At 41.9% G+C, this 27,173-nt stretch overlaps 2 protein-coding genes and 1 long non-coding RNA gene across 5 annotated transcripts in view; 1 reads left to right on the top strand and 2 right to left on the bottom strand.

Moving 5' to 3' along the window:
- Positions 1-2,285: 2,285 nt before the first annotated feature.
- LOC114139733 (N-acetyllactosaminide beta-1,3-N-acetylglucosaminyltransferase 2-like) lies at positions 2,286-5,825 on the bottom strand. Its single transcript, XM_028009826.1, has 3 exons — positions 5,368-5,825; positions 4,885-5,002; positions 2,286-3,862 (listed from the first exon to the last, which is right to left on the bottom strand). Exon 3 carries the CDS (start codon positions 3,856-3,858, stop codon positions 2,446-2,448), a length of 1,413 nt encoding a protein of 470 aa, XP_027865627.1. The 5' UTR covers positions 3,859-3,862; positions 4,885-5,002; positions 5,368-5,825; the 3' UTR covers positions 2,286-2,445.
- A 313-nt stretch (positions 5,826-6,138) lies between these two features.
- LOC114139379 (uncharacterized) lies at positions 6,139-11,404 on the top strand. The gene is made up of 2 exons (XR_003594432.1): positions 6,139-10,883; positions 11,044-11,404. It is a non-coding gene; the product is annotated as an uncharacterized LOC114139379 (long non-coding RNA).
- Positions 10,525-27,173, bottom strand: part of LOC114139377 (pro-neuregulin-2, membrane-bound isoform-like) — a 71,667-nt gene continuing 55,018 nt past the window's right edge. For all 3 annotated transcript variants that reach the window (XM_028009303.1, XM_028009304.1, XM_028009305.1), the window contains 6 exons: positions 22,652-22,754; positions 21,121-21,250; positions 17,858-17,985; positions 15,605-15,820; positions 14,301-14,481; positions 10,525-12,226 (listed from right to left, as the gene is read on the bottom strand). In XM_028009303.1, coding sequence (XP_027865104.1) covers positions 11,744-12,226; positions 14,301-14,481; positions 15,605-15,820; positions 17,858-17,985; positions 21,121-21,250; positions 22,652-22,754 — 1,241 coding nt within the window. In that variant the 3' untranslated portion in view covers positions 10,525-11,743. The remainder of the gene's footprint in view (positions 12,227-14,300; positions 14,482-15,604; positions 15,821-17,857; positions 17,986-21,120; positions 21,251-22,651; positions 22,755-27,173) is intronic.

Here is a 27,173-nt window from a genome sequence, read left to right as displayed (position 1 = left end):
CCCTGGCAAAAAGTATGGACTCACCAGTCTTGGATGAGCACTCATTCAGACATTTCATGCTGTAAAACAAACTCAGATCAAAAACATGATACAATATTAAGGTCGTTCCAAAGTGCAACTTGTTGGCCTTCAGGAACACTCAAAGAAATGAAGAGAAACTATTGTGGGAGTCAGTGAATGATACTGTAATTGACCAAACACAGGGGAATAAATATGGAATCACTCAATTCTGAGGAAAAAAGTATGGAATCATGAAAAACGCATAAACAAAAGACCATTCAACATACATCACTAGTATTTAGTTGCACCACCTTTGGCTTTTATAACAGCTTTCAGTCTGTGAGGCATGGACTTGATGAGTGACAAACAGTATTCTGCATCAATTTGGTGCCAACTCTCTTTGATAGCAGTTGCCAGATCAGCTTTGCTGGTTGGACCCTTCTTGTGGACCATTTTTTTCAATCTCCACCACAGGTTTTCAATTGGGTTGAGATCTGGACTATTTGCAGGCCATGACATCGACTGAATGTGTCTTTCTTCAAGGAATGCCTTCACTGTTTTTGCCCGATGGCACGATGCATTGTCATCTTGGAAAATTATTTCATCATCACCAAACATCTGTTCAATTGAAGGGATGAGAAAACTGTCCAAAATGTCAATGTAAACTTGTGCATTGATAGAAGAATTAACCACAGTCATCTCCCCAGTGCCTTTGCCTGACATGCAGCCCCATATTATCAAGGACTGTGGAAATTTGGTTGTTTTCTTCAGGCAGGCCTCTTCATAAATCTCACTGGAACGGCACCAAACAAAAGTTCCAGCATCATCACCTTGTCCAATGCAGATTCTTGACTCATCACTGAAGACAACTTTCATCCAGTCATCCACAGTCCATGATTGCCTCTCCTTAGCCCATTGGAGTCTCGTTCTTTTATGTTTAGGTGTCAATGCTGGTTTTCGTTTAGCTTTCCTGTATTGAAATCCCATCTCCTTTAGGCGATTTCTTACGGTTCGGTCACATACATTGACTCCAACTTCCTCCCATTTATGCTTCATCTGTTTAGTTGTACTTTTTCGGTTTTCAAGACAAATGGCCTTAAGTTGTTTGTCTTGACGCTTTGATGTCTTTCTTGGTCTACCAGTACGCTTGGCTTTGACAACCATTCCATGCTGTTTGTATTTGGTCCATATCTTGGATACAGCTGACTGTGAACAGCCCACATCTTTAGCAACCATGCGTGAAGGGTTACCTTCCTCAAGAAGTTTCACAATCCTCTCTTTTGTTTCAAGGGACATTTCTCTTGTTGGAGCCATGGTTCTCACCACTCCACTTCGTCCAGCAGCCCTCCAAGGTGTCATGACTGCAGGTGTTTTGAACTGCACACTAACGGGCACATCTAATCTGGGGCAGGTGTCCATTTAGGGAAAGGAAATAGACTGGGTGTGTCCTTTTTTTTCTACCTCCAATTTGAGTGATTCCACACTTTTTTCCTCAGACCTGAGTGATTCCATATTTATTTCCCTGTGCTTGGTCAATTAAAGTATCATTCACTGACTCCCACAATAGTTTCTCTTCATTTCTTTGAGTGTTCCTGAAGGCCAACAAGTTGCACTTTGGAACGACCTTAATATTGTATCATGTTTTTGATCTGAGTTTGTTTTACAGCATGAAATGTCTGAATGAGTGCTCATCCAAGACTGGTGAGTCCATACTTTTTGCCAGGGGTTGTATTATGACGGAGATCATGTAATTTCATTAAGTTTTGGGGGGGAAATTCCACTTTTAGTAGTATACTCCCCAAAATATCCAGTGGGGAGTATTAGTGCTCCTAAAAATCCCTTCAAAGTGGTAACTGTCCTTATCTTTTAATCCCCATCGATCTTCATCTTTCATGCTTTATTTAAACTTTCAAAAAATGTAAATGACCTGCATTTGTATAGCACTTTATCAAGTCTGAGGGCTCCAAAGCACTTCACACAACAGTCAGTCACTCACCCACTCAAACGCTGATGGTGGGGAGTTATATTGTAGCCGTAGCTGCCCTAAGAGAGACTGGCATTAGCAAAGTTGCTCTTGAATCAGGGCCACTGGGACTGAAGACCGCCACCAGTAGGCGGGTGAAGTGTCTTGCTCAAAGACACCATGACTGAAATGGGGGGAGGTTCAAACTGGCAACCCACCGGTTATTGGACGAAACCCAACCTCCTACGATGGATCATCCAAAGCCCTTTCCAGAGGTCCAACACAAATATCTATTTGCTTAGGTAATTTCAAAAAACCATGATTGTCAGTTTAACTCCTGGAATTACTTTAATAACCCAACAAGAGGAAGTACAATGAACAAACGAAAAGTTTTCCAATGTGTGGAAAACACATTGAAGCAGTCACAGTTGATCAGAACTCTTTTTAACATTGTTTTTTCAGATAAGAGTCCTGAGCTGCGCTTAAACACTCGGTGGTGGCGTTGCTCTCTGTTTTTTCTTCTCGACCGCCCTCAGAGGTACATCCTGACATTGTTCTCTCGTGTCTTTCAGGTTGGCCCACAGGTCGGCTACTTCTCTGGGGCTTCGCTTGTGGACCAGAAGGATGGTGTGGTACGAACACGGCTGTGCCTCTTCCTTCTCGGTGAAGTCGAAGGTGCGGAAAGCCGGGTGGTGGACGGGATGGGCGTTGAGCCGAATCATGCACATTCCGACGTAGACGTCGTCAATAGGAAACAGGTGAATTGTTTTAGAGATGTTGTGCAGGCGTCGAGCCAACTCGCCCGAGTACACCACCCCTCCTCCGCCCGCGTACATGGGGTAGAGCCCCCTGTAGAAGCCCTCTGGGATAAAATACTTTGATCTCCTCACTCGATTGGGTAAAGCAGACCCTATCACCTCGCCGACCATGAACTCATGCAGGGTGTTGCGGGATCTGTGCTCCTCTAGCTGATCCTGGAGGTAGCTGATCAGCTTTGGGGTGTTGATAAAGACGTCATCGTCTCCCTTCAAGACGAAGAGAGGCTTACCGCAGTGGCGTGAGAACCAGCGCCAGAAGAGCACGTCCTTCAAAGTCAGGTTGAAAAAAGTGTCTTTGAAATCCCACTGCAGAATGTCTCCGTGACGCTTACTTTCTGCTCTTAGTAAATGGGATATGTCTACACCCAGGTCTTCTGGGGTTTCTTTGCCCAGTAAGAATACCCTTCGGATGTATCCTCCGCCCATATCATCGTCGCTGCTGTTGATCCTCTGTCCCTCCACCCATCTCACCTGACCCCAAGTCTGTCGAATGACCTGTCGGTTCCTGAAGTTTAGCGCCGTTGACTTGATGGCAAAGAGAATCAGCGGAGGCTCCTTCTCCTGCTTTGACTGAGCTCCACACTCTCCATCTGGTCGGATGAGGATAGAGTAGTTCCTCTTGTGCATGTTGCTCGCAAATTCTTCTACCTGCTTTGGTAGTCTCTCAAAGTTCTCCCTCACGCTGTCCATGGCCGTAACTTCAAAGTAGCTTTGGGGCAGCAGAGACTCGTCAAAGCTACTTCGTTCTAACAACGTGTCGGACTTTTCTTTGCGGACGATGGGGTTGAAACGGCGGTCGACGTGCCATTGGAGCCGATTCCACAAGGCATCGCTTCGCAGATGTCGTTCCCAGAAGGTTTTAGGGACGGAGGGATTGCTGCCGTTGCTCGAAGCACCCGCGGCTACAAAATGGGGGCTCGCCAGATTTGACGAGACCCTGGGGACGTGTCCCAACATCATTGAATTCACTTGCAGGGAAATGGTGACGATGGCGTAGATGGACAGCGCGGTCAGGCAGCAGCATGGCGTACACACACAGATCAAGATGTTTCTCAAGCGACAGCAGCGTCGTGCCATCCAGCTGACAATGAAAAGAAAAGTTGTGTTAGTTTGGAGAAAGCGCTAGACTCTTTTGATAGTAACTGTTCCACATTTACCTTCATTTGGAGTTACAATAACATGAATTATGTTACGTTTAGTCAAACATTCTGGAAAAATTCAATACATAATACTGCAGATCCTTCCTGCCTCTCTGAGGATGCTTTCATCATAAGAGCTGCAACATTTAATTTCCCTTTGGGAAAAAAAATAAGTCATTTTTGAGTTAAATTGAGCTGTTCACTACAGTTCTGATAAAATTAAACTTTTCCTTCCTCTTCACAATTACTCACTACAATCTGCTGCCTGTTACAGAAACCCAACAGAACACTTTAAGATTTATCATCTTAATGTGGCAAAATAGGAAAAAAAAAAAACAAACAAACAAACAAAAACAAACCAGTGAATCACTTTGGAAAACTGGGCATATGTTGGACTAACTTAGCTTCTAGAATCATTCCTGAAAAATGAAGAATGTGGTTAAAGCACTAATTGTGTAATTTAACCAGATACTACGCTGCAGATTTCAGTGTTTTTTTTTTTTTATTTCCAGAGGGAAATAAATAAATCAAAATAGCTGTAATTTGTTTTTGCTTTGTAGCCGATGTTCACAGTAAACCTTTCCAAAGTGCTGAAAACACAAAGAAGCCTGAAAACACATCAAAGTAGCAAAACAGAGAATTCACATTTAGAGCGCAGTGATATTCTGGAGTCACCTTAGCAGGAAAAACTACACCAAAAACGGTGAAATTGTTACAAATAAAGAGTAGAACTTTTATTTCACAGTTGATTTTTCCTCATCACCTTGCCTGTAACATCCACTATGCTATAAAGACACACCTTCAGTTTCACAAAGCTGGTGTAAAGTCACGTATTAAAAAAGAAAACAAAATACTCCACGCACCGTAAAAGTGTAAAACATACTCCTGAGGTATTTTCTAACTTCTAACAGAAATAATCTGACGATCCAAACTTTGTGCGACTCTGAATGAAAGGTTTCCTCACCCGTTTCAAGCGGAGCACCTCCTCGCGCAGTGAAAACTCATCCGTTTGCTGGGGCCAGAGCTCCCACTGGCGCCGCGGGCGTGAGGTGGAGGTGATTCGCAGGGCGTGTGGCCTGAAACTAAGAACCCAACCTGTGAGGCGGCTTTGGATGAATGGGAATTTGTCAGGCTGCTGGTGGATACACCCACTGGCCAGCAGAAACCACAGAGCAAGGAGTGCTCTGTGATTTCTACCTCCGACACTGACGGCCCAGGGTGGAACCGCCAGCTGAACCGCAGTCGCAGCTGTCGGGTCGTCTTTATTCCAAATAGAGTTTACAGCAATTTGCATTGTTAGATTTTACTTCTAAGATTGACGGGGTTTCCCTGCAGGGCTCTTTGTTTGCTTCTGCATGGTTGTGTTATTTGGTCATAGCACTTGGCAAAGCGATTAAATAATTGAAATATCACATCATCCAATTGTAAAAGGAGTCTTACAGCTTACAATTAGAGATCTTGGGAGGCATTTCTTAAGAAACCCCGTCCTTGGCATTCCTCCTGTAGAAACTTGAATTCCCGCCAAACAAGTAGGCCCGTCTACCTGGAGAGACGTCATCCTGTTGAGCAGATTCCCGCCAAAGCCACGCACTCTGCAGGGCGAAGAGAAATCAGGAAATACAGATTTTTAGAATGTTTGTCCCCCCTCCTCCCCCGTAAAAACCAAAACACCCTCTGATACTTGTGTTGCCTAACTTGTAGAAAGAAAAACCGAGCCCATGGGAATTTCCAGAACAAGAATGTTGTAGCCGTGACTGAGACAGTTTATTGGTGTCAAAACAGAAGGTTTAACCAAAACTGCAGGACATTGTTTAAGTGCTGCAGGTTGGGAGGCGGGGCCTTTTCCACATTTACTGATTTGGATCGAGATTCAGGGGGAATCTGCAGGAGCCAAGTCCATGCTGGTGTGCTCCTCAAAACCACGTCTTACAGCATGAGTGTAATTACAGAGACCGTTTAAATGGGGTGTTTTATTTTTAATAAATGTGGAAAAAAAAAAAAAAAAAATCTCAAACTTTTCCCCCCCTGTATTGTCATGATGGTGTTTTTGTGTGTAGAATTTTGAGAAAAGAGATTCATTTAATACAATTTGGAATAAGTCTGTAGCATAAAGTGTGAAAAAGTGAACCTTTTGACTGAAAACTAGAAAGTGATGTAGTTTGGCCTCATGCATTTTCTAAAATAAAATTAAAAAGTTGCAATGAAAAAGTAATTCTAGACTTTTCCAAGATTGGGGGTGTGGGGGGTCCAAACTGCCCCCCTCCCCAAAATCTCCCACTCCTTGTGAGATTTTCATCTGATTTCTGATCAGAAACAAACTTCTTAGACAAAAGAAAAATCATCTTAAATCAAAACCTGACAGGCATACTTGCTTACTTGCACTATATAAGATAACTCTTCTTGAACAGTTGTCCATCAGAGGCTTTCAAACTGTTCTGAAAATGTTCATTTCTAAGAAGAATACAAATAGTGTATTCAGTTCAGATTACGCTCAAGGTAAACACTGCCCTCTAGTGATGCAATTTGAACCTGGAACCCCATTCTTAAATTTTTCTTCTCCCCCCCACCCCAGACTCAAATCTACATTTTGGCAACTTTTGCAAAGATGACAGGACGTTTTCAAAATTGTAGGAATAAAGTTTTATTTTCCATATGAAGGGGTGATTTTGGATTTTTCTTCTTTTACAAGTAGTATGTTTTTGATAAAACTTGCAAAAAATTTCCTAGCATATTCCAAGAATGATGGACATGAAGAGAAGGGGAATTTATTGCTGGATGTTTAAAATTATGACTTTTTTTTTTTACTCGTTTATTGTTAATATTCTTCTCTCTCTCTTATTTTTAACTGAGTGGAAAAACAATTTGCTTGCTGCTTTTTCCATGCACCCAACTACCAGTACCACTAGGACATGCAGGGGGGGAGGAGGGAGAGAAAAGGGTGGAGCTGGAAGTGAGGGAAAGGAGAGGGAATTTTAAGGTAAAAAAGACAAACTGCTTGACAAACAAACGTTGAAGGGCTGTGTCTCTCTCTCTCTCTCTCTCTGTGTGTGTGTATTAAAGTTGGGGTGTGTGTCAGTGTGTGTAAATGCGAACAGGTGGGTGGGGAAGTGTGGGGTGAGGAAAAACAGGGTGGGGACGGGGGAGAGAAGTAGTTAAACATTTCAACTAGCTCTAGAAGCACACTATCCTCACTTGCTGATTTTCCACGTTGTAAAATCCCAGACTGATTACAGTGACAATACGATAGAACTATAAGCGGAACATTTTTTGGGGGGGAGGGAAAAATACCCAAATGATCCACCTCTACTGGGATTCTGAGCGGGATTTGTCACCTTGTTTTTTGGTCTTTTTTTTAATTATTTTTTTTAAAGATACTCTATATGTCTGGTCCATGCATCGTCTGTGGAAGGAAAGAAAACGGAACCTAAACAGGGGAACGAGTTCTATGGCACACAGTGACGTTCATCCTCAAAGAGTCTCCAAGGGGTGGAAGAGTTTTGGTCGGCCTAATGTGAGTGTGCTGCTCTGTGTGTTCCAGACGAGGGGTTTTAACTCCTCCGCTGGTTGCTTTCGGAAGGTCCTAAGAGGGTGAGAGGAAGACATGACGGCGGGAAAACAACAGCAACAACAACAACCTCTGTCAGGCGCCATGACGAAGCAAAAGTAGCTCAGGCGATCGAAATGTCGGAATCACAACTGAGGACGTGTTAACCTGGATTATCACACACACCGCCACACAAGTGTGCTTTGTCGCCTCTTAATTCACGTCCAAGCTGTGCCACCCGCTACCGTGACGAAAACACGTGGAAGTTTGGAAAAGAAAAGACTAAACCATCAGGTGCATCTCAGTAAATTCAAACGTCATTCAAATGAATTCAATAGTGAAACTCATATAGTCTGTCAGAAGCTGCGTTTCCTTTGACCAATGATGGCGCGATTTCACGTTTCGAAAATAAATTTGCTCAACACGCCTTTAAAAAAAAAAACAACTCTCGCTTTTTGATCAAATGTTTTGCAGCTCTGGGTATTTTTTTATTTATTTGACCGAATCAAAGCTGGTTTATTTTTGGAAAACTGCCGTGACTCGATGGGACCGCTATTCACGTCACACCAGTCACGAGATCGACAACTGGACGTTACCACTGGCGCAAAACACTAAGAAGAAAACAGGAAGTAGTGGCATGTTTCTAACGACTCATGTGAACAAGTTTATTCACATGTTATTTTAATTGGGTTTCTCATTCCATGGAAACACAGCAATTACAAAATTGTGGGGTGTTATTGTTCCAACATGAGCAGAAATGTCGACAGAGTTTTGCGCACATTTCTAGCAGAAACGAGGCTAGAGCGATGCAGTCCAACCATTTTGTTATTGTTGATTTTGATAGCTAATGAAAAACCAAATTTCAGTTGCTTGGAAAGTTTGAATATGTCATAAGACCAATTAAAAGAAAATCTGAAATACCATATTCTAAGAAGGTTGTCCTTGTACCGCAGAGTGAATGCATTCAGTAGCTGAGCTGGACTTCTTTTGCAGCAATGCGGTGCGGAATGATGGAATAATGGCAGCCTGGTGCAGTCGCACCATGGATGCTAAAGCAGGTGTTGGTACTACTGTAAGTGTGTGTGTGGGTGTGGGGGGGGGGCAAGTCCTGCCCAGAGCCGGATTTACAAGGATGTGCGCCCCTGGGCTGGAGACAGTTTTGGTACCCTATCCGATAAGGAAATATTCAATTACTAATGCAAATTACAGTGAATCAATAGGTAGTCCTAAACACCAGCAGGTATGAACTGATGCATCGTAGGTTTAATACATCCTCTAGCCAACAACTCCATGTTGTTCCCAAACAAATCTGCTATTACTTTATAATGTTCAAATATAAAAATAATAAATCTTGGGCCTACGTGTTCTACATAAAGTAGTGTTTGCAAAACATGCATTCAGTAACAAAAGAAAAAAATATATATTGGGGTGCCCAAGATTTTTGGGTGCCCCCAATTTTTTGCGGGCACCCAAAAGTTGGGGGGCCTCTGGGCTACTGCCCCTGTAAGCCCTTTCTAAAGTGTGGTGTGAGTCCTGTGGGAAAATGAATAAGAATGGAAGACATTCTGTACTGACTGGAATTGATAAAGCACAGCAGGCTCACATCAGCAGGAACGTCAATCTGGACCTTAAGCAGAGTGGATTCTGAGCCTCTCTGCTCTTCCTACAAACTCTGGGACATTGACTTGAAAGTGAAATGCAAAATGCACAGCACCTTTTGTATTTTTATTGATGGTCGTTGCTGGACAACTGTCGAGTCAGAAGTTCACTGTGAAGGCCATAACATAGTACGCCCGTAGCACGTTGGTTTTATTGGCATAAGACTACATGATGCCAACGCTCCTGCATCACTTTTGCATGTGAGATACACAATTTGATCACTGGCTGTAATCGATGTCTTTTTGTTTGCAAAAGATGGATGCTGAATGCTTTTATACACGTCTATAGACATGTGCAACCGTTATGGAAACAAGACAAAACCTCCTTGAAACTGGAAGCTTGCCATACCTTCCTATTAACTGGCCCACTAATTACTTAGAGGAATAACCTCTAGATGGGTATTTGATCCATAAATATGGGAAAAAATAATAACATAAAGAGATGGTAATGTCAAGGTAGTAGCTTGCTCCGCTCTGTAAACTCCACACCCTTGATCCCAATTAAAACAGCATTCAGAGCGGGATCAAAACAGCTTGTTCAAAGATTAGCATGGACTTGACATTTCACAGCTGACAGGGAGCTGAACATGTTTACATTTTAAATCTTTTCAAATTGTTTTCTGTGATATTCTAATTTTGGTAACCAACATTTTGGGCCGTCGTTAGCTGCAAGCTAGCCTAGCCATTACCTTCCTGCACATTTCCGCTCAATTACGATCTCGCTTCGCAGCACAGCTCTGTACGAAGCAAAGAACACAGAACAAGGCGCTTATTGTAGCTAGCATTAAGCTACAATCACCAAAATTCAGTTGAGCATGGACTCTGATGACATTTTAAATGTTACCCAGTCGCTAACAGGCAGACTAGACGCACAAAATCCACGTCATCGTTTACGGCTTCACATTCTTTTCGCCAATTGGCCCAGTAGAAATTCTACTGGAGGTAACCCTTGTAAACGGGAGAACTGTCTGGGCGAGATTTTAATGGAGCGGAGAAGCACAAGAAGGCAATGACCAGGCTACGAAATGCTTGAAATGCGTCGTTTTGTGTGTAATGACTCTTCATAATATATGAGTTCCACTTTTTGAATTGAATTAGTGAGCGAACCATTGTAATTTTCTGAGCTGCACTTGTAGGAGTAAGGAGCCGGGATGACGTCATCCTCTCGGTGCGGGGTTGGCGTGAGGCAGAATTCCTAGCAAAGCCCCGGATGTGCCCTCAGCACAACGGCATTCTCCAACTTCACCTCCAACATTTTTGGACAAAACATCTACACGTGCTCACTTACATACATACATACAACTTTCTGAATATTAATAATCTTTTTTTTTTTTTTTTAAATCTGTGAATTTCCAATCCCGTTCCCAACTTCAGCGCCCTAAACTTGTGGCTATGAGTTTTCTTTCTTTCTTCTTTCTGTTAACTCGACGGAAGTGAGTGCGGGTGGGCGGTGGTATGGGTCTGGCCGCGTGGACTGATCTGAGACTGGGATGACGGGGTCGGTGGAGGCGCCGTCTGCTGCGAGTCGTTCGGCTGTGATGCGATGGGGAAAGTCCTGAGACACAGTGCGGCTCTAAGCTGCTGGCATAGGAAACGGGCGGGGGGATGGGCAGGCAGTCCACGGGAGGCCAGAGTCAGGCTGGATATTACAACTGAACTGGTCGGGTTCAGTTCGGGTCGAGCGGCTCCCTGGCTCGCGCGAGGGAGCCGCTTACAGTGCAGTGGAGCTTCTGGCAGCTTGGCGACCGGCGGACGCGTCAGGTGAGGGGCCGCAAACCAGGCTTTATGAAAATCTCTCTCTCTCTCACACACACACACACACACACATACTAATGTAATGACAGAACCCTGAACATCTAGACGGACATCTGAGATCGCCGATCCTCTACATGCCACACCTGACCGCCCTTCTTTCCGACAGAAACTACGACAAGATGAGTGACAGGCAGCAGACACGGACGCGGCTAATGACAGATGCATGTTCATCAGAGGAATCCACCCTGCACATCCGGCTGGACCGCCGCGCGGGGCGAACTCGTGTAAACAGACACCTTGTACACAGAAGGAATCGATATTGCATGATGACATAATCAGATCACAGTTCAAAAACAGGAAGATCCCAAATCAGAGCAAAACATAATAATAATAATAAAACCCCAAACCAAAGCAATAGGAAGGAAGAGGGTTGGTCTCTATAAAAATGAGGAGTCTTTATAAGAAAAGCTACAAAAACTCAACGGGACCTCCGACTTCAGCATACAGCAAAAGGCACCACAATATTATTCTATTTATCTAACTTGTGAAAAAATTGGCACGTAATTCTCCTTTTTTCATCTCTCATAATGCTGTAAATCAAAAAACCTCACATATAAATATCCCCCCGTTATAAAAAAAAGTCTTTGCTGTTAGCTAGTAGACAATTTTTGCTGAAATGAAAATAAATATTTCATTTGTTTAGAATATCTGTCTGTTATACAAAATAAAAATATTTCTCCTAGGTGCAGGTCTCTAGTCCACTGGTTCTGTGAAGGAAGGAGGAGAGGAGGTGTGTGAGGTGGCGGGGGTCGTGGCGGGACGGGACTGGGGGGTCTTACGGGTGGGTGTCGGGGGGAGGTCCAGTCTTAAAGGGGCATGTTGTCGGCTTTGGAGCGCTGTGACTGGGAGCTGCGGCTCTGCCCGTTGCTGCGCGCGCTCGGCCGACTCAGCCCACGGTGAGTCCGTGTGTCCGCGCCGGCTGACGAGCGGTACCCCGAGCCGGTCAGCGGCTGGTCCATGTTCATGTTCTGCATACTGAGGAAAGGCGTGCTCTCCCCGTCAGCGTCCTCGTCCTCCTCTTCCTCCTCGTCCTCCTCCTCCTCAGACTGACTGAAGCTCTGCGAGCTGTAGTCCCGAAACCCCGCTGAGCGCTGGGATGTGTGTCCGTTGAGGCGGTTGCGCCGCGGCCGGCGCCGGCTCCGGATGGGTTCCCGGGAGGAGGCGTACTCTTGCGTCGTCTCGTAGGCTTCGTCGTCCGGGAGGTGGTAGGGGCTGGACGGCAGACTTCCTGTGCTCTCTGTCAGGTAGGGCCGCCGGGGTCGTCTGGGCTGCCTGTATAAACTTCCGTCCTGATGCGAAACAAGGGGAGCGAGTCAGTGACATCTGAGAACGAAACTTCAGAAACAGTTAATCGATTAAAATATTCGATAAATATTGAACATCTGGAAATCCTTGAAATGTTAAATGGGTGCAGAAACTTCCACGTATTTGCGATATAAAGCAGTGAGTGACAAAAATATTAATCACAACACATTTTCACAGTATTCCAAGTTTTTTTGCAGCTCCAAGTCTTTTGTGACACGTCTCTATGTCTACATAAGCCTGTCATGATAGACAATTCTGCTGGACGATAAATCATCCCAGTCGCTATTGTGATAACCGATAATGTTTTGAGGTTTTCAAGTAATATAATGATAATGGCATAACAATGCAAAAAAAAAAAAAACATGTTCAGAGATCAATGAACTTTAAATTCTACTGAAACATTTAACACTGGAACTGGAAAACATTTTAAATATCCAAAAATAAATAAGCCAAACAAGAGAAACAAAATAAATAAATAAAATGAATTATGAAGTCTATTTTTGTACACAAAATTGTCCTTCACCAAAAGGGCTAGTTGAGACCAAAACACCAGACTGAAGACTTTTATCATTCAGTTTTTAGTAGAAAGAGAGAAAAATGATAAATCATGCAAATGGAAATTAATGAGCTCGTTTTAATTTTACCATAAGATTCAATGGTTTATTGTTTACTGCGACAGGCCTAAATCTACAGACTAAAATGTTAGCTAATTCCTCTTAAGTAGCTCAAGCTTTATCAGAAAGGAAAGAGACAATCTGTGTGCATCGACTAGGCCATTATACCACACCGACATGCTTTGATTGAAACCATCCCATTGTACGTTTAGCGTTGTTGTTGTCCTACTGGAAGGTGAACCTCCTGTCGCTGCCTCTAGAAAGGCTTTTTCCTCTGGTACGCCCCTGTATTTTGTCTCCATTCATTTTCCCAATAACTTTGGAAAGTTTCCCTGTTCCTGCTAAAAACAAAATAAGCAAACCTTGATGCTACCAACACCACCATCATTCACCATAAACATGGTGTGTTCAGGGCGATGTGTAGTGCTGGCTTTCTGCCACACGGCGTTCGCCCTGTAAGGTAGAAAAGTTCACAGTTGGTCTCGTCCGATGAGGGAAGAGTCGGCCTGTCGGCCAGTCCTCCCACCAAAGCTGTGGATTTCTGCTGCTCCTCAAGAGATAAAAAAAAGACTTCTTGGCTAATTCTTCTAGTAGTGTTCTCCTTGCCTGGCCGGTCACTGTAATGTTTGAAGCTTGGGAAAGTATTTTACCAGCAAATCTTGCTTTAATGCTGCCTCATGTTTTACTATGTTTGTTTCCCGCCAGTGCTTAGGGTTTTTGCATGAGTGTCCTCCACAGCCGGGCAGCTGGACGGGTCCTTTGGCTTTTGTCCGTCAGAAACTTTTCCATTTCACACTTGCTAGCAATGCTGTCTAAGCTAGCTGTGCTAGCTGGAGGAACAAAAAGCAGCTTCATACATTTGACTGGCAGCCAAGCAAAAAAGATGAGAGTGGCAAATCAATAAATGATTTTAACGGATATTTTACAATAACGATTGAGAAATAGTTTTGATTACAACATAAAAAATTTGAATAAAAAAATTCTGATTAGACTTTTTTTAGTCAATATTTTTATTTTTGCATATTTTCCCCCCTTCATCTTTCCTCCATCTTTCTTAGGCCCTTAGCGGGCCCTGGTGGCCCGTCACTTTGAAAAACACTATTCTAACCGATCACCGATCTTTAAAAAGATTGATTTTGGCTCATACCAATTTTTTTGCCCGCAAAGTTGCTAAACACAGCAACAGCGTTGCTGAGTTGGCAACAGGGAGGCGACTGTTGCCAACCGCACACACATGCACACGTGACCTGGTGGTTGTTTCTGTCAGTCGGATACAGAAGTCAAAACCACCGTTTTCGGATTTTATTGTAAAGAATTTTGAAAGTCCTACATCCTTGTCTTCCACTTCACAGTAATGTACTTTAAGAGGTCTCTTGTTCCCCGTCGTCTTTTCCTGCTTCCGCCTAATGACTTCGCTAAGCGTGCGTCACGTCTGCCTACGTACTTCGGGGCATCTTAGCAGCGGTTGGTCGTCGTCTCTGTGGTAAGCCCCAGCAGGGGGCGGGGAGAGGGCGTGGCTTGTGTTGGGCGAGGTGATCTGGAAGATGGGCACCTGGGGCGGCAGAGGCGGGTAGTGGAACTCCACAGGAGACAGCCGTGCCGGCGTGGTCAGCGCCGACACGTATCTGGATGGGAAAAATAAAGACGAAAAGCAAACAGAGCAGTAACTGAAGCAGCAGAAAACATGAATCTGACTCTCAAATCAAGCTCTTTTAATATAATTGATCTCACATGAGTAAGTGCTTTAATGCAGACATTTCCCATGACTGTAATAAATTAGTTTTATCCTTCAGTTATTGCTACATTTGTGTAACTATAAATTCAAGTGCGAGCTGGGTTAACTTTTACCGAGTTGTGTGTTTCTACTACGGTAGTTTGAGAACAACAAAACAGAAAGCTGGATGGAAACATTGCAGAGATGTCAGACACTGGGTGTTTTCACACCTGATAGTGCGGCAGACTCGGTTCCATTGGGGGTCAAAGGTGCAACATTTGTTACATGTTAAGCTGTTGAGTTTTGCTGTCACACTGCACTGTGTCAAATGACACAAACCAATTGAAAAATCTGTTCACCTCCTTGCCTGTGGTGGTGCTGCACCAAGAGCCACTGAAAGAAACGACACAAAAACTTCTGAAGAAGACGCTGAGCGCAACTTCCTCCTCCACAAAATGTAACCGAAAATGGAGTGCCGTTAAATTTTGTAGGATTTCTCTTTTGTCTTTGGTAAGCAACCACAAGTCATTTATCCTGCAAGCGCTATCCCTAGCGCTTTTGTTTTGATTGTATTTACCCACAATGCCCAGCACCATAGTCCGCTTTCTGCTTTCGGAGCAGTCTCTGGTCTGCTCAGCATTCACACCACGCCGGAATTCACTTCAGCTGAACCGAGAACGAGGTATTTAAGCGGACCAGAGTTTGATCTGGACTTTCTAACAAACTAGAGTTCTGTTAAAGCGAACTAAACACGGCTGGTGTAAATGCAACCATCGTCTCAGTGATTCCTTTTTACCTGGTCATTCAGAAAAAAACATGTAGTCAAATGATTCAAGTTCACATGTTAAATCAGACGAGATCGCCAACGAACCTCTGATACTAAAAAAACGTTCCTGAGTATATGTTTGATAATATAGACAAAATCATGTCAATGTCAGCTCTTGCTTACATCACACTTGTTGTCGATGCAGTTTTGCAGATGCTTAATGATTTAGTATTCTGAACCCGTTGTCCCAAAAGAAGCTTTTCTTTACCTGTCACTGTGAGGCGAGTCTCTTAGAGAGTCGTAAGAGTCCCCGTACTGCATCCCCATTCCTGACACGCCTGTGCAGCCGTAGTTGGCGGCCCGCCTCGCCATGCATGCCGGGCTGCTGCACTTGCTGGTTCCCACGGAGCTGGAGAGCCCGCCCGACTGGCAGTCTGAGTTTACGCTCTCTGTCCGCTCCATGCTCCACGTCTGCTCCTCGTGTCTGCAGGTTAGCATCGGGCGTGAAAGGTTAAAGCGGCATAAGCAACGCTGAGCTGTGTTAAGTCTAAAGCATAAAATCTATGGCGACAGGTTAGGGCCATAACATTAAATCAATCAGTCAAGTTTATTTGCGTAGCACATTTCAACAACAAGGCAGTTCAAAGTGCTTCGCATCATAAGAAACACAAAAATACGACGTCATCAACAACTGAAACGTCACGTTTTGCACAGTGCCGTCGTTACGGCACTGTTGGCGTCAAAACGTTGGTCAGTGTTTCGTTATGGTTCAAAAGCCACTGTTGGGGTTTTAGAGTAGACTTAAAGGAACTCGGTGTTTCGCCTGTTTTCCCAGTTTTCCGGATGTTTGTTCCAGATTTGTGGTGCACAGAAGCTGCATGCTGCGTCTCCACGTTTGGTCCTCCTGATCTTTGCTAACTTGAAAATAAATGGTTGAAAACTGACAGAAATGAGAGCTAAAGCTGAAAGCTAACTTCTGATCTAGAACTCCGAAATGAAAATAAATAAATAAATGAATTTAAAAAAAATAAAGTTAGAGGGAGTGAAGCTAATAAAATAAATATATTGTCATATTCAGTAGATCAGAGTATCAATGAAAAGTTGTCCATGTGGATCCAGTCTCTCACCCAAAGATATCGATATCAGTCACAACAAGATAAAGAGAATGGATAAATGGATGGATTCATTAAGTATATTTCTTATGTTAAATATTTGTAGTAATTTTTGTAGTCTTTATTGCTGTTATTTAATTGTAATTTTCTGCTTACAGTTAGTGAAAACACGACATTTAAGATTATAGCATCAGACTATTTTTAATACCAAAACGTGTTCTTTAGGAAAAGTACAATTGTAAACTTTAGTTGAGCTACATCAAAATAAAGACAAGCTGACATGCTAGCAAGCTAACAGCTCTGTGGTGTTTGTAGCTTGCTAGCTAGCAGACTGCTACAAGACGCCTTTATCTTCTTCTTGTGACGAGACAAGAGTGACAGTAATCTGCTGATTAGGTTTAGCTACCAGCGATGATGAAAAGTTGATACTGTGTAAAATAGTGCCACAACAGACAACATTAGCTCGTAGCGCTGTTAGCTCTACAAGCTAACTGCCAGGCTTACAAACCACAGTCTGTTTGCAGACATCCTACTTTCTGGAAAAACAGAAACATTAAACTTACAAGTAAATACATTTTGAAAGTGTAAAAAAGCATGTAGAGGTAAAAAACATAAAATTGAAAGTTGCTAGAGAAATATTTACTGTATATTTCGCCACCTTCCTAAAATAATGGCCTGTTTCAGTTTTTGCCAAAAGATGATATAGACCAAAGGAAACATAAAAATAAAAACATCACTTTGGGCAAAATAAATTACATAGTAAAATATTAAAGTTAGGCCTCCATATATAAAAAGGTTAATACTAAAACACTACACGGAATTACATTTTCATTCAAACTAATATCAAATTTGGCTTTACTTCTTTTGGTTTTGAAACATTTTTTTTTTCTTGGTTTACATAGTTCAAGATAAAAAGGTTTTTTTCATCATGTTGGCACTGATCTTGCTCCATAAAAAATAAAAACTTTTAATACGCCACAGTTTATTTATTATTAAAGCACAAAACTTTTATTGGATTGGTTGATTTTGCTGCATCAGTGCTGGTGCCTTTGCCAACACACTTGGCTGCGTTTATTGTGTCCGGGTTCTAGCACGCGCACGTGTGTGTGTGGGTTTGTTTCTAATGCCTTGTGGGGACCATTTTCCTGACTTATACTACGTTGTGGGGACACACTGTGGGGACCAGGGGGACCCCTGACCCAAAAACGCTGTTTTTGGGTCAGGGGCCAGATTTAGGACTAAGGTGTGAATTGAGTTTTGGTTAGAGTTAGGATAAGGTATGTAATGGATAGGGTTAGGATAAGGGTTAGGGTTAGGCTGTAGAAATGAATGGAAGTCAATGGAAAGTCCCCGCAAAGATAGCTGCGCAAACATCCGCGCGTGTGTGTGTGTGTGTGTGTTTGGTCTACCTGGAACCATGTGAGGCAGTGGTGGAGTGATGGGAGCGGGTTGACATTCGACTGCCTGCATAGTTGCCAGCACCCTCAGCTCCATGGCTGATCACACACTCTGTCGTCGGGACGCTCTTTGGGATGTACTGCACAATCAAACATAACAACAATAACTTACTGCATTTCCTGCCTCCCTTCTTCTAAAGCGCAAGAAATACACACGGCGATGCGGGGCGGACGATTAACACGCGCAAATTGCACAAATGTAAATCCGACAGCAATTACAAGGAGATGCTTCAGCGTTTTATCGGCTTCCGTCGCTGCTGACTCATGGCCGTTCTGTCTCCAGGAGAGCGGTAGGTGTTTTTCTGCTCTCTCCTTAACATCTATCAAGCATGTGGCACTAAATTTCCCCCCGTGTTGTCAGCGGATCAGAGTTTTATTAACACAAACACCCTCTTGGAGGCAGAGCTGCGCTGAGGGCTTAAAGAACTTTAATTGTTGTGTTAAATTTTAAGTCCCAAAGTGAAACAGTCTCCATCAGCAGCAGTGGCTAAGCAGGCAGCCGAGGCTTACTGCGCAGTTTGCCTCCTTTGTCCTTGCTTTAGTATTCATGAATTTCCCGGGGTATTTCTTATAGACACCAAAATTATAATTAAAGGGCAGTAAAATTTAATTAAACACAATGATATATCTGCTCTTATTTGAGCGGTTGCTGTAGGCCTCGCTGAAGATTGGACACCCTGTAAAAGCTCCAAACAAGAGATGAAATAATGGCTATTTTTAACGTGACGCTACATTCATGTTTCGTGGGGAAAAAAGCCCAGAAAATCTCACCAAGTATTTTTGGTGTAGTTTGTAGTGCAAATATCTTAGTTCACTTGAAATAAGACAAAACTGACTCACAAGCAACTTTTCAGCAAGATAGAGGAGCTTCTCCATCCAACCATCCATCCATTTTCTGTTCACCCTTGTCCCTAATGGGGTCGGGAGGGTTGCTGGTGCCCATCTCCAGCTACGTTCCGGGCGAGAGGCGGGGTACGCCCTGGACAGGTCGCCAGTCTGTCGCAGGGCTAGAGGAGCTTCTCTTAAGTCAATAATTCCTTTATATTGATATAGAATTATGAAATATTTTGAACTTTTACATCAACATGAAACAAACTCCTATATTCTGCTGAAAAGTTACTTGTAAGTTAGTTTTGTCTTATTTTAAGTGTAGTACAATATTTGCACTACAAACTACACCAAAAAGTTTTGGGTCAAATTTACTCTTCTTGCAGTGTAGAATTATATCAATAGAAAAATAATTCTCAAAAGTATCTTTTTTGCTATCTTGACCATTTCTCATTTTCTGGAAATAAACACTAAATTTTTGCTTGGAATTTCATAGACATGCTGTCAGTAGTTCATAGAATAAAAGAACAATGTTCATTTTGCTCAAACACAGACCTATAAAGAGTAAAATCAGAGAAACTGATCCTTTTAAGTGGTCTCCATTTTTTTGCAGAGCTGCACGTTTAAAAAATAAAATCTAGCTTGATTTGCTAGACACCAACCGATTTTATTTTATTTTTTACATTTAGTTATGTTGCAACCACAAGAATGTATGTATTTTATTGGAGTTTTACATGACGGTCAAACCCAAAGTGCCACATGACTATGAAATACAAAACTACTTAGTAGTTTGATTTAATTTTATTTATTTTTTTACACATAAAGAAAATAAAAATCAGGCATTAGTATGGACTCCACCCCCATCCTTTGTGGATAATTTGCTGGTCTGGCTGCAGTTCCAGCTGAAAGCCTTTGGGGTGCGTCTCCACCAGCTTTACACTGAACATTTAAAACAGCTCAAGCTGTTTCAGACCGTCTCTGGAGAGCTCGTTTCTAATCTTACTGCAGATTTTTAAAAAGATCTCAATGAAGTTGAACCTCCTTTCAAGTCTTTTGCAGCCTGTAAGAGTTTTTTTCCCTCCATCATCTCCCTGTATTTGGCTTCCCCTCAGCACTAACTAGCTTCTCTGTAGATGCTGAAAAAAAGCGTCCCACAGCATGATGCTACCACCGCCACACTGTCTTCATGATTCTGTTTGCTCTCTAATGAACCTCGGGACGCCTTCGCAGAACACATGGAAATAAATTACGCACAGGTCGACTTTGTGTACCAATGTAGCAGCGTCAGAAGGAACCTCGTTCTGGATTTTGTAAAATAAAGGGATGAAGTTACATCTTCGCACCACACTTTTCAGATTTTTAGTAATTAAACTTTTTTAAAAACCATGAATCGCTTTCTGCGCACTTAAAAAATGATGCATCACTTCAAGCTGATCTGTCGCGTAAAATCCCAAAGCAAATCACTGGTGTTAGTGGCTGTAATGTGAAAAAACGTAAAAAGATAAAGGGATCGAATACTGATGGCATACACTGTAAAAACACAAAATCTTGACATGTATTTCTAGTACAAATAACTTAGTACACCTAAATAATACAAAACTGACTTACAAGTAACTTTTCAGCAAGACACAGAAGCTTGTCTTAAGTCAATTATTCCTTGATATTGATGAAAAAGTGCCAGTTCCACTGGCAGATAATTTTATTTATAACAAGGCGTTATTCTTATGTTATAAATCAAATAATCTGCCACTGAAACTTGTACTTTCTCATCAATATCAAGGAATAATTGACTTAAAACAAGTCCCTATTTTGCTGAAAAGTTAAATGTGTCTTATTTTAAGTGTACTAAGGTATTTGCAGTAGAAACTGGACCAGAAATCCTCGGTGAGATATTGTGTCTGTGCGCCGTGATCATCAGCTTTACGTTTCAGGTCGTTTTCTGGTTTTTGAACCGGGTCTGTTGCCGATGAATTTCTGCCCGACCACCTGGAGATCGCGGCCGTATGTTTCCACTCTTCGGCTCCGTCCTCCACGACGCTCCAACGGCGTCTTTCTGCCGCAAGTGACAAAAATCCCCCCGCCGCCGCCAAATCACACGCCGAGAAACGTTATTCTGTAGTTATGAAACTATTTGCCCATGAAATCTTCCAGAGTGGCTATTTCCTCTTCATCACGCCCCCTCCTGACAGACTCTTCCTCTCTTCGATGCTCCTAACACTCCATCATGCTACTTGACCTGTTGCCCAGATAACCTAATTAGTTTTCAGATTTTCCACCGGGTGATTTTTCTTCCTGTATTTTGTTTCCTGTGTCTAGCTTGTGGCGACCTGATGAGTATTTAAAAAAAATTATTATTTTTTTTTGTACTTCCCGCTGTGTGGACTCACATCGAGCATGGGGATCTCCTCTGGACCGGGCCCAGGGTGGTTGGGACCATTAGCCAGCACGCGGTTTGGCTGCTCCACGAACTGATTCTGGTTTTGATGTAGGTGACGCTGCATCTGATTCCTCTGCTTCCTGGAGAAAAATAATGTGTAAAGATGACAGAAAGCATTAAAGTCTTTACTTCCCCCCGACGTCCTGCTCTGTTTTCAAGAATCGTTCTTATTGCTCTCTGCGTTTTTTCTGTCACGTCTTGCAAGGAAATAATTTTTTTCTAAGCAAAGCTGTCGTGCTAGAGTATTGTGTTCATCTAAAAATGAAACATGTTCTTGTATTTCTGCTGCTCGTTACTGTAAAATGCTGCAAACATCATTATTAGCTAATGCCGCACACAGAAAAGACCTGCTAAGATTTACTGAAGAATGATGCTTATAACTGACTGAAGAACGCGTCCAGAATCCCTCGTCAGCAAATAGCAAGCAAGAACAGCAGAAGTAGCAGCTTTATTTAAAAAAGACTTTGACAATACGTACACTGTAGAAACTTTTACGAACAGTTAAAGTTTCTACTTTTTTCCAAGTTCTAGAGAAAGTTTGTGAGTGGGGCTTTGCTGAGTGGTTTAAGAAGTCAGTATCTTACCTACAGGCGATAAGAACTTTGTTTCTAAGCTACTGTTGTAGATAGAAACAAAAATGGAGAAGTAAAGTTCTGCCAAAAAACACCTCAGAATTCGTCAGATTGATTTCAGAAAATTTTTAGTAAAAACTTGGAAGCTCACAAAATTTCCCAAAGTTGAACATTTTCAATTTTTCAAACTCAAAAGTTTCAAAGTTTTTTTTTTGTAGAACATTTCTCAGCTTTTTCTAGCAATTCTTCTTTTGACTTTTCAAACTCAGACATTTCCTTGTTTGTTCTAAAAATTTTCTGAGATTAAAGTCAAAATTTTGTATTGTTTTTTTCTAGCATATTTCAAATTTTGGGAGCTCAGCAATTTCCTTTTTTTTTATTTTTAACTTGGAAATTTCAAAGAATAACCTTAAAATTTCAGAGATTTTTTGGCGGAAATGTACTTTTTATTCTGTCTACTACGGCCATAATGAAGCTTGATTGAAGTCAATAATTCCATAAGATTGATGAAAAAGTACTTGTTTCATTCACAGATTATTTCCCGTACAATTTGGGAAAAATGTCGTGTTATAAAGTGAAACAATCTGCCAGTGGAACTAGAACTTTTTCATCAATACAAAGGAATTATTAGCTTAAAACAAGATCCCATATATTGCTGAAAAGTTACTTATAAAGTTAGTTTTGTCTTCTTTCAGGTGTACTCAGATATTTGCACTGGAACTACATCAACAACACTTGGTAATATTTAGTGTTTTTGCAGTGCGGTCATGTTTCTCCTTTCTCTCCCACCGCATCTGGGACAGATGCAGCAGGTGATCACTGCTGCTACCTCATACGGGGTTAACAGGAGGGTTTACAAAGTCCTTCTCATGTAAGGAGAGAGCGCTTATCCTTCCTTCGAACACATACTTGGTTTTGCAGTAGGCCACCACACACACGATGCCGACCACTAACAAGGCCACGCAGATGCCTGTGATCGTCAGCACCCGCTTCTGGTAGACCTCCTCTGCCTCTGTGGATGAAAGCACACAAGCAGACGCACAAAGTTCACACACACACAAACGTTCGTGCATTGGAGATCACACACACACACACATAGCGAATGAGCGCTACTCCATTTGCGGTAACTACAGAAGCAGGTTTTCTCACTGTTATTCCTCTCTACATCACATCCCCCCCTGCGCTGTCTGAACGACTCCCGCTGCTTCGTATCACATGTCTGACACCTAACGGTGCCGGCTGCGATAACCAGCTTCCACAACACACACAGCGACTCCCAACGTCTGAGCTACACGACGCCCGGCGGGCGTCCCGCCAGACTCTCTGATACCTGCACATGACCGCGGGGATTTGGTGACACGCGTGATGCGAGGACCGGTGTCTGACTACATGCCTGGATGGATGGGATGAAAAGAACACAAATCCTCCAGGTAAAAAAAGAAAAAAACAAACATTTTAAAATGATACAAATTTGGAGTAAAAAGACAAACACAGTTTGTTAACGCCACAGCAGCCAGTTTCTGGACTCTAATTCACTGTAGATGAATTTCACTGCGAAAACGCAAAATATCACCAAGGATTTTTGGTCTCATTTCTTGACACAGTTTGGAATATGATAAAGCTAACTTACAAACAGCTTTTCGGCATGATACGTGCCCGTATTTTAAGTCAATAATTCCTTAATGTTGATGGATAAGTTATAGTTCCAATGGTAGATTATTTCACATATAATAATAATAATTTTTTCTCATGTTAGGAGTGAAATAATCTACCAGTGAAATTAGAACTTATTCATCGATGCTAAAGGAATTACCGACTTAAAACAAGCTCCTTTATAAAGATGAAAAGTTATTTTTGTCTTATTTGAAGTGTACAATAATATTTGCACTAGAAATTAGACCAAAAATACTTGGTGATATTTTGTGTTTTTGCAGCGTTAACGTTCATGATGTTGTAGGAGCAGAATATGTTTTGGTTATAACAGGCAATGATGTGGAAAAAGTATGATAATTTCCTAAAGAACTAATAAATAAACACCGTATGTGGGTTGTTGCTTTTTTAATGTTAACTAAGTCTTAACAAAGATGGGCTATTTTTGCTTTTTGGTACCATTAACTCTTCCCCACCATCGCAGTCCTATGAGACCTGCATAATTAATCAGTTAATTACATGATAAACTAAAATGAGCTTGACAATTTCCACAAGGATTAACATTTCTTGAAGGGCAATTTTGTTCACAGAGGCTTCATAATCCATTTTAGTTACGGTTTCGATTACGTATGGTTTTTATTTCAGTTTTATTTATTTTGGTTATATAAAATGTCCTCCAGTTCCAGTGGGAAGTATTCTGTACAAAATTAAAGTTTATTAGTCTTTGAGAGGGCAAACTTGCGTAATTATGTCGTTAAAAATGGTCTCAAAATGACATTTTTCATTTTACTGAAATATTATTGCTTACTGAAATAATTTCTATGACAATTTATCTCTAATTTTGTTATTGTGATAGGCCTGCTTGTGTCCATTGTGGCTCTAGGAAGATATGAGTCGCTTAAATGCAGCAGGAAGAGTAAAGAAACTTGTGTTTTGGACAGATAATGCTTCCTGGCCTGTTTATTTTTACTTCAATTTTGCCACATTTGTAAAAAAAAAAAAAAAGCTTTTGTGGTGAGCATGTGGCTTGTGCTCCTAAAAAACAACAACGAACAAACAAGCAAAAAAAAAAAACAAACTTGTCAAATATTGTCTGAAAAAGCAGCTCATTCTGGTATTTAGTCTTGGTTGCCACATGTTGCAGAATCTCATCTCGATCTCTCTCTGCATTAGTGTACATAAATATAACAGATTTGTCTGAAAGCCTTAAAATAAATGGTTGTTATGGTGACGTTCTGACCACAAAATTGTCGTGTTTGTTGCAGTTGTTCAACAATAAGCTTTGGATGTATATTTGAGATCGCTTAGCATCCTACTCATATTGATTTTAAGATAAACGTTCTAGTCCAATTAGCTCCGCCCACTCAATCTGAGCCTCTAAATTAATGATACAATGAAATAAAATGTAGACAATAAAATAACTACATATGCTTTGTGTAAATAAAGACATTTTAATTTAAATGTATACTTTAATTAATCCTTTATGCCTTTGCTTTATATTTGTACGGATCCATTCCACCTTTAAAGAGGCACTATTATGTAGTTTCCAGACATATGGTGCTGTTTTATAGCACAATCAAGTAACTATGTTCACTTCAATTGTTATTAAAATGACATCAAACATAACTAAAAAAAAAACTTGACTTCATAATTTAACACCTTGACATTGGGCCTCTGTCTCTTTAAGAAGCTCCTGCTCTTTCTGAAACTCCGCCTCCAGGAAGTCATCACAACATGGCTCCTCTTTAACCCTTTAGCAACGATTTTACCAGCATTTAACTAAGAAGTAGCTCCTATAATGAGCTCAGCAGACGCACAGTTCCACCAGGTGTTTGCTAATTGCTGCTGGCTAGTCTGAAGGAGCAGAGTGGGGGGAGTTAACAGGGGAGAGCTGCTCTGTGAGGCGGAAGCTTGGAAATTTGTGTAGTGTAGCTCTGAGGAGGAGCTTTGTCCTCAAAGGCGGGGCTAGATCCACCCAGTCGTTTTGCACAGCTGAATGGTTGCCATGGAGATTAAATGAAAGAATCACGGGAACGCTCCATGTCTGTTTTTGATGAGGGAATAACATCATGACATGCTGTAACGCTCAAAAAACTTTACATAACACCACCCCTTTAAGCAGTCTCATTGAATTGCAGCCCTTCTGGACTCCCATATTTTCCAATTGAGTCATTGGTGAGTTTGTTAAAACGACTATGTCATAAAATGCTGCAGATATAACAGCTGGAGTCATGTTAAGGCTTTTTTTAATTTGGCTTCACCATGGGTGTCAGTACATGTAATAAACTGTGTGCGATTTTGGAAGGAATAAGTCTGTGACGACGTTGAAGGCGAGTCTGGCTGCTGCTCTGGCGTAACGCTCTGTGTCTGAACAGCAAGCTCAACGACACAATGATGGAGAGAGCGACAAGCAGAGGAGATGATGAGGGGAAGAGGGAGAGACTGGAAGCAAAGATCAAATCAAAGTGAGGAGGAAGGACGAGGAGGAGGAGAAGAAGAAGAAAACACAGGATGGAAGAAGAAGAGGAGGAGGAGGAGGAAGGGGACGAGGCGTCAGCAGAGAAACTAATTCCCAGGAAGCAGATAGTGACCTGACTTTGTCCTCTTTTCAGTTAACTGGATTATAGAGGTCCTTTATGTTAGTTCTGGTTAGATTACAGTCCCTTAAGGCTCGCAGTTTGTTAAAACACAGCTGCTAAAATTTCATTTATATGGTGGAAAACTTAGGAAGTTATCTATTGTTTGATGATTCAAGACAAACGTATTGGCCAAAAATTTCTCATGTTTTGTGAATGTTGTCACATCATATTCTGCAAAAACTAAAAAAAAAGGACACAAAGAGACACAAAGAGAGTGTCTAAACAGGGCCTGATGAAGGGGCCTTGTGTGTGTGTGTTTGTGTGCGTCGAGTGGCCGAACAGCAGTTGTGACTTAGGAGAGGCGAGCTCTCGATTCTGACAGAGAGTCAATCAAGGGCGTAATAATAAGGACAGCCTATATGTCGCCAAGCTGTTTGCCTGCTTCTGGCAAAGCTCAGAGAAAATACTCAGAGCTTGGCGTCCTACGGCAGGCTGTTGAGGCCAAAACTGCCAAAGCCCAGAGGACGAGGCAGACTCTGAAACTTCCTTTTATTGTTTTGTTTTTTTCCTGTTTTGGGCAAATGCTTCCACGTCAGCAAAAATTTTGGTCCGGTTGTTACGTTCACCTCCGTCGCAAAAATATTCACACCCAACGGACATTTTCACATGCTGTCGCGTTTCATTGTTCTTTTGCTGTTTTTTTTCTTTTGTTTTTTTGCGAGAAAGACCAGCGCAAATGACACTATTGAGAAATGTCATTCATCTTACAAACAAAAATCTGAACTGTTTGTTTGCATTCAGCCCCTTTTTACTCTGATATCCCTAAATAAAACTGAGGGAAATGCATGACTTTCAGAACTTGATGTGTGTAAAGTGATTTGCTAGAGAGCGTCAGAAAACAAACGGCATCTTTAAGACCGAGCTGACAGGTTGTGGAAAAATTAAAGCAGCATCAGGATATAAAACAATATAAAAAGTTCTGAAAATCAATTTTTAGTAATTCAGTTCATTTAAAATTCATATACAGTTTAGAGTGGCACTCTGTGGCTATTAAGCTGTAACTACTATGGAACAACCTCATCATATTAGTGTTTTTGTCTGATTTCACAGTTTTTCATCCCGTTTTGGACTCTGCTGCAGAGATTTTTGTCCCCACACAGCAGCGGCCATAAAAGAGGAGAAGCCAGACGGATTCCAGGAGC

The sequence above is a fragment of the Xiphophorus couchianus genome, chromosome 23 (assembly GCF_001444195.1).
Source record: "Xiphophorus couchianus chromosome 23, X_couchianus-1.0, whole genome shotgun sequence".
NCBI lineage: Eukaryota > Metazoa > Chordata > Actinopteri > Cyprinodontiformes > Poeciliidae > Xiphophorus > Xiphophorus couchianus.
The sequence above is the reverse complement of the archived record's forward strand: the minus strand, read 5'-3'. Positions and strand labels throughout refer to the sequence as shown.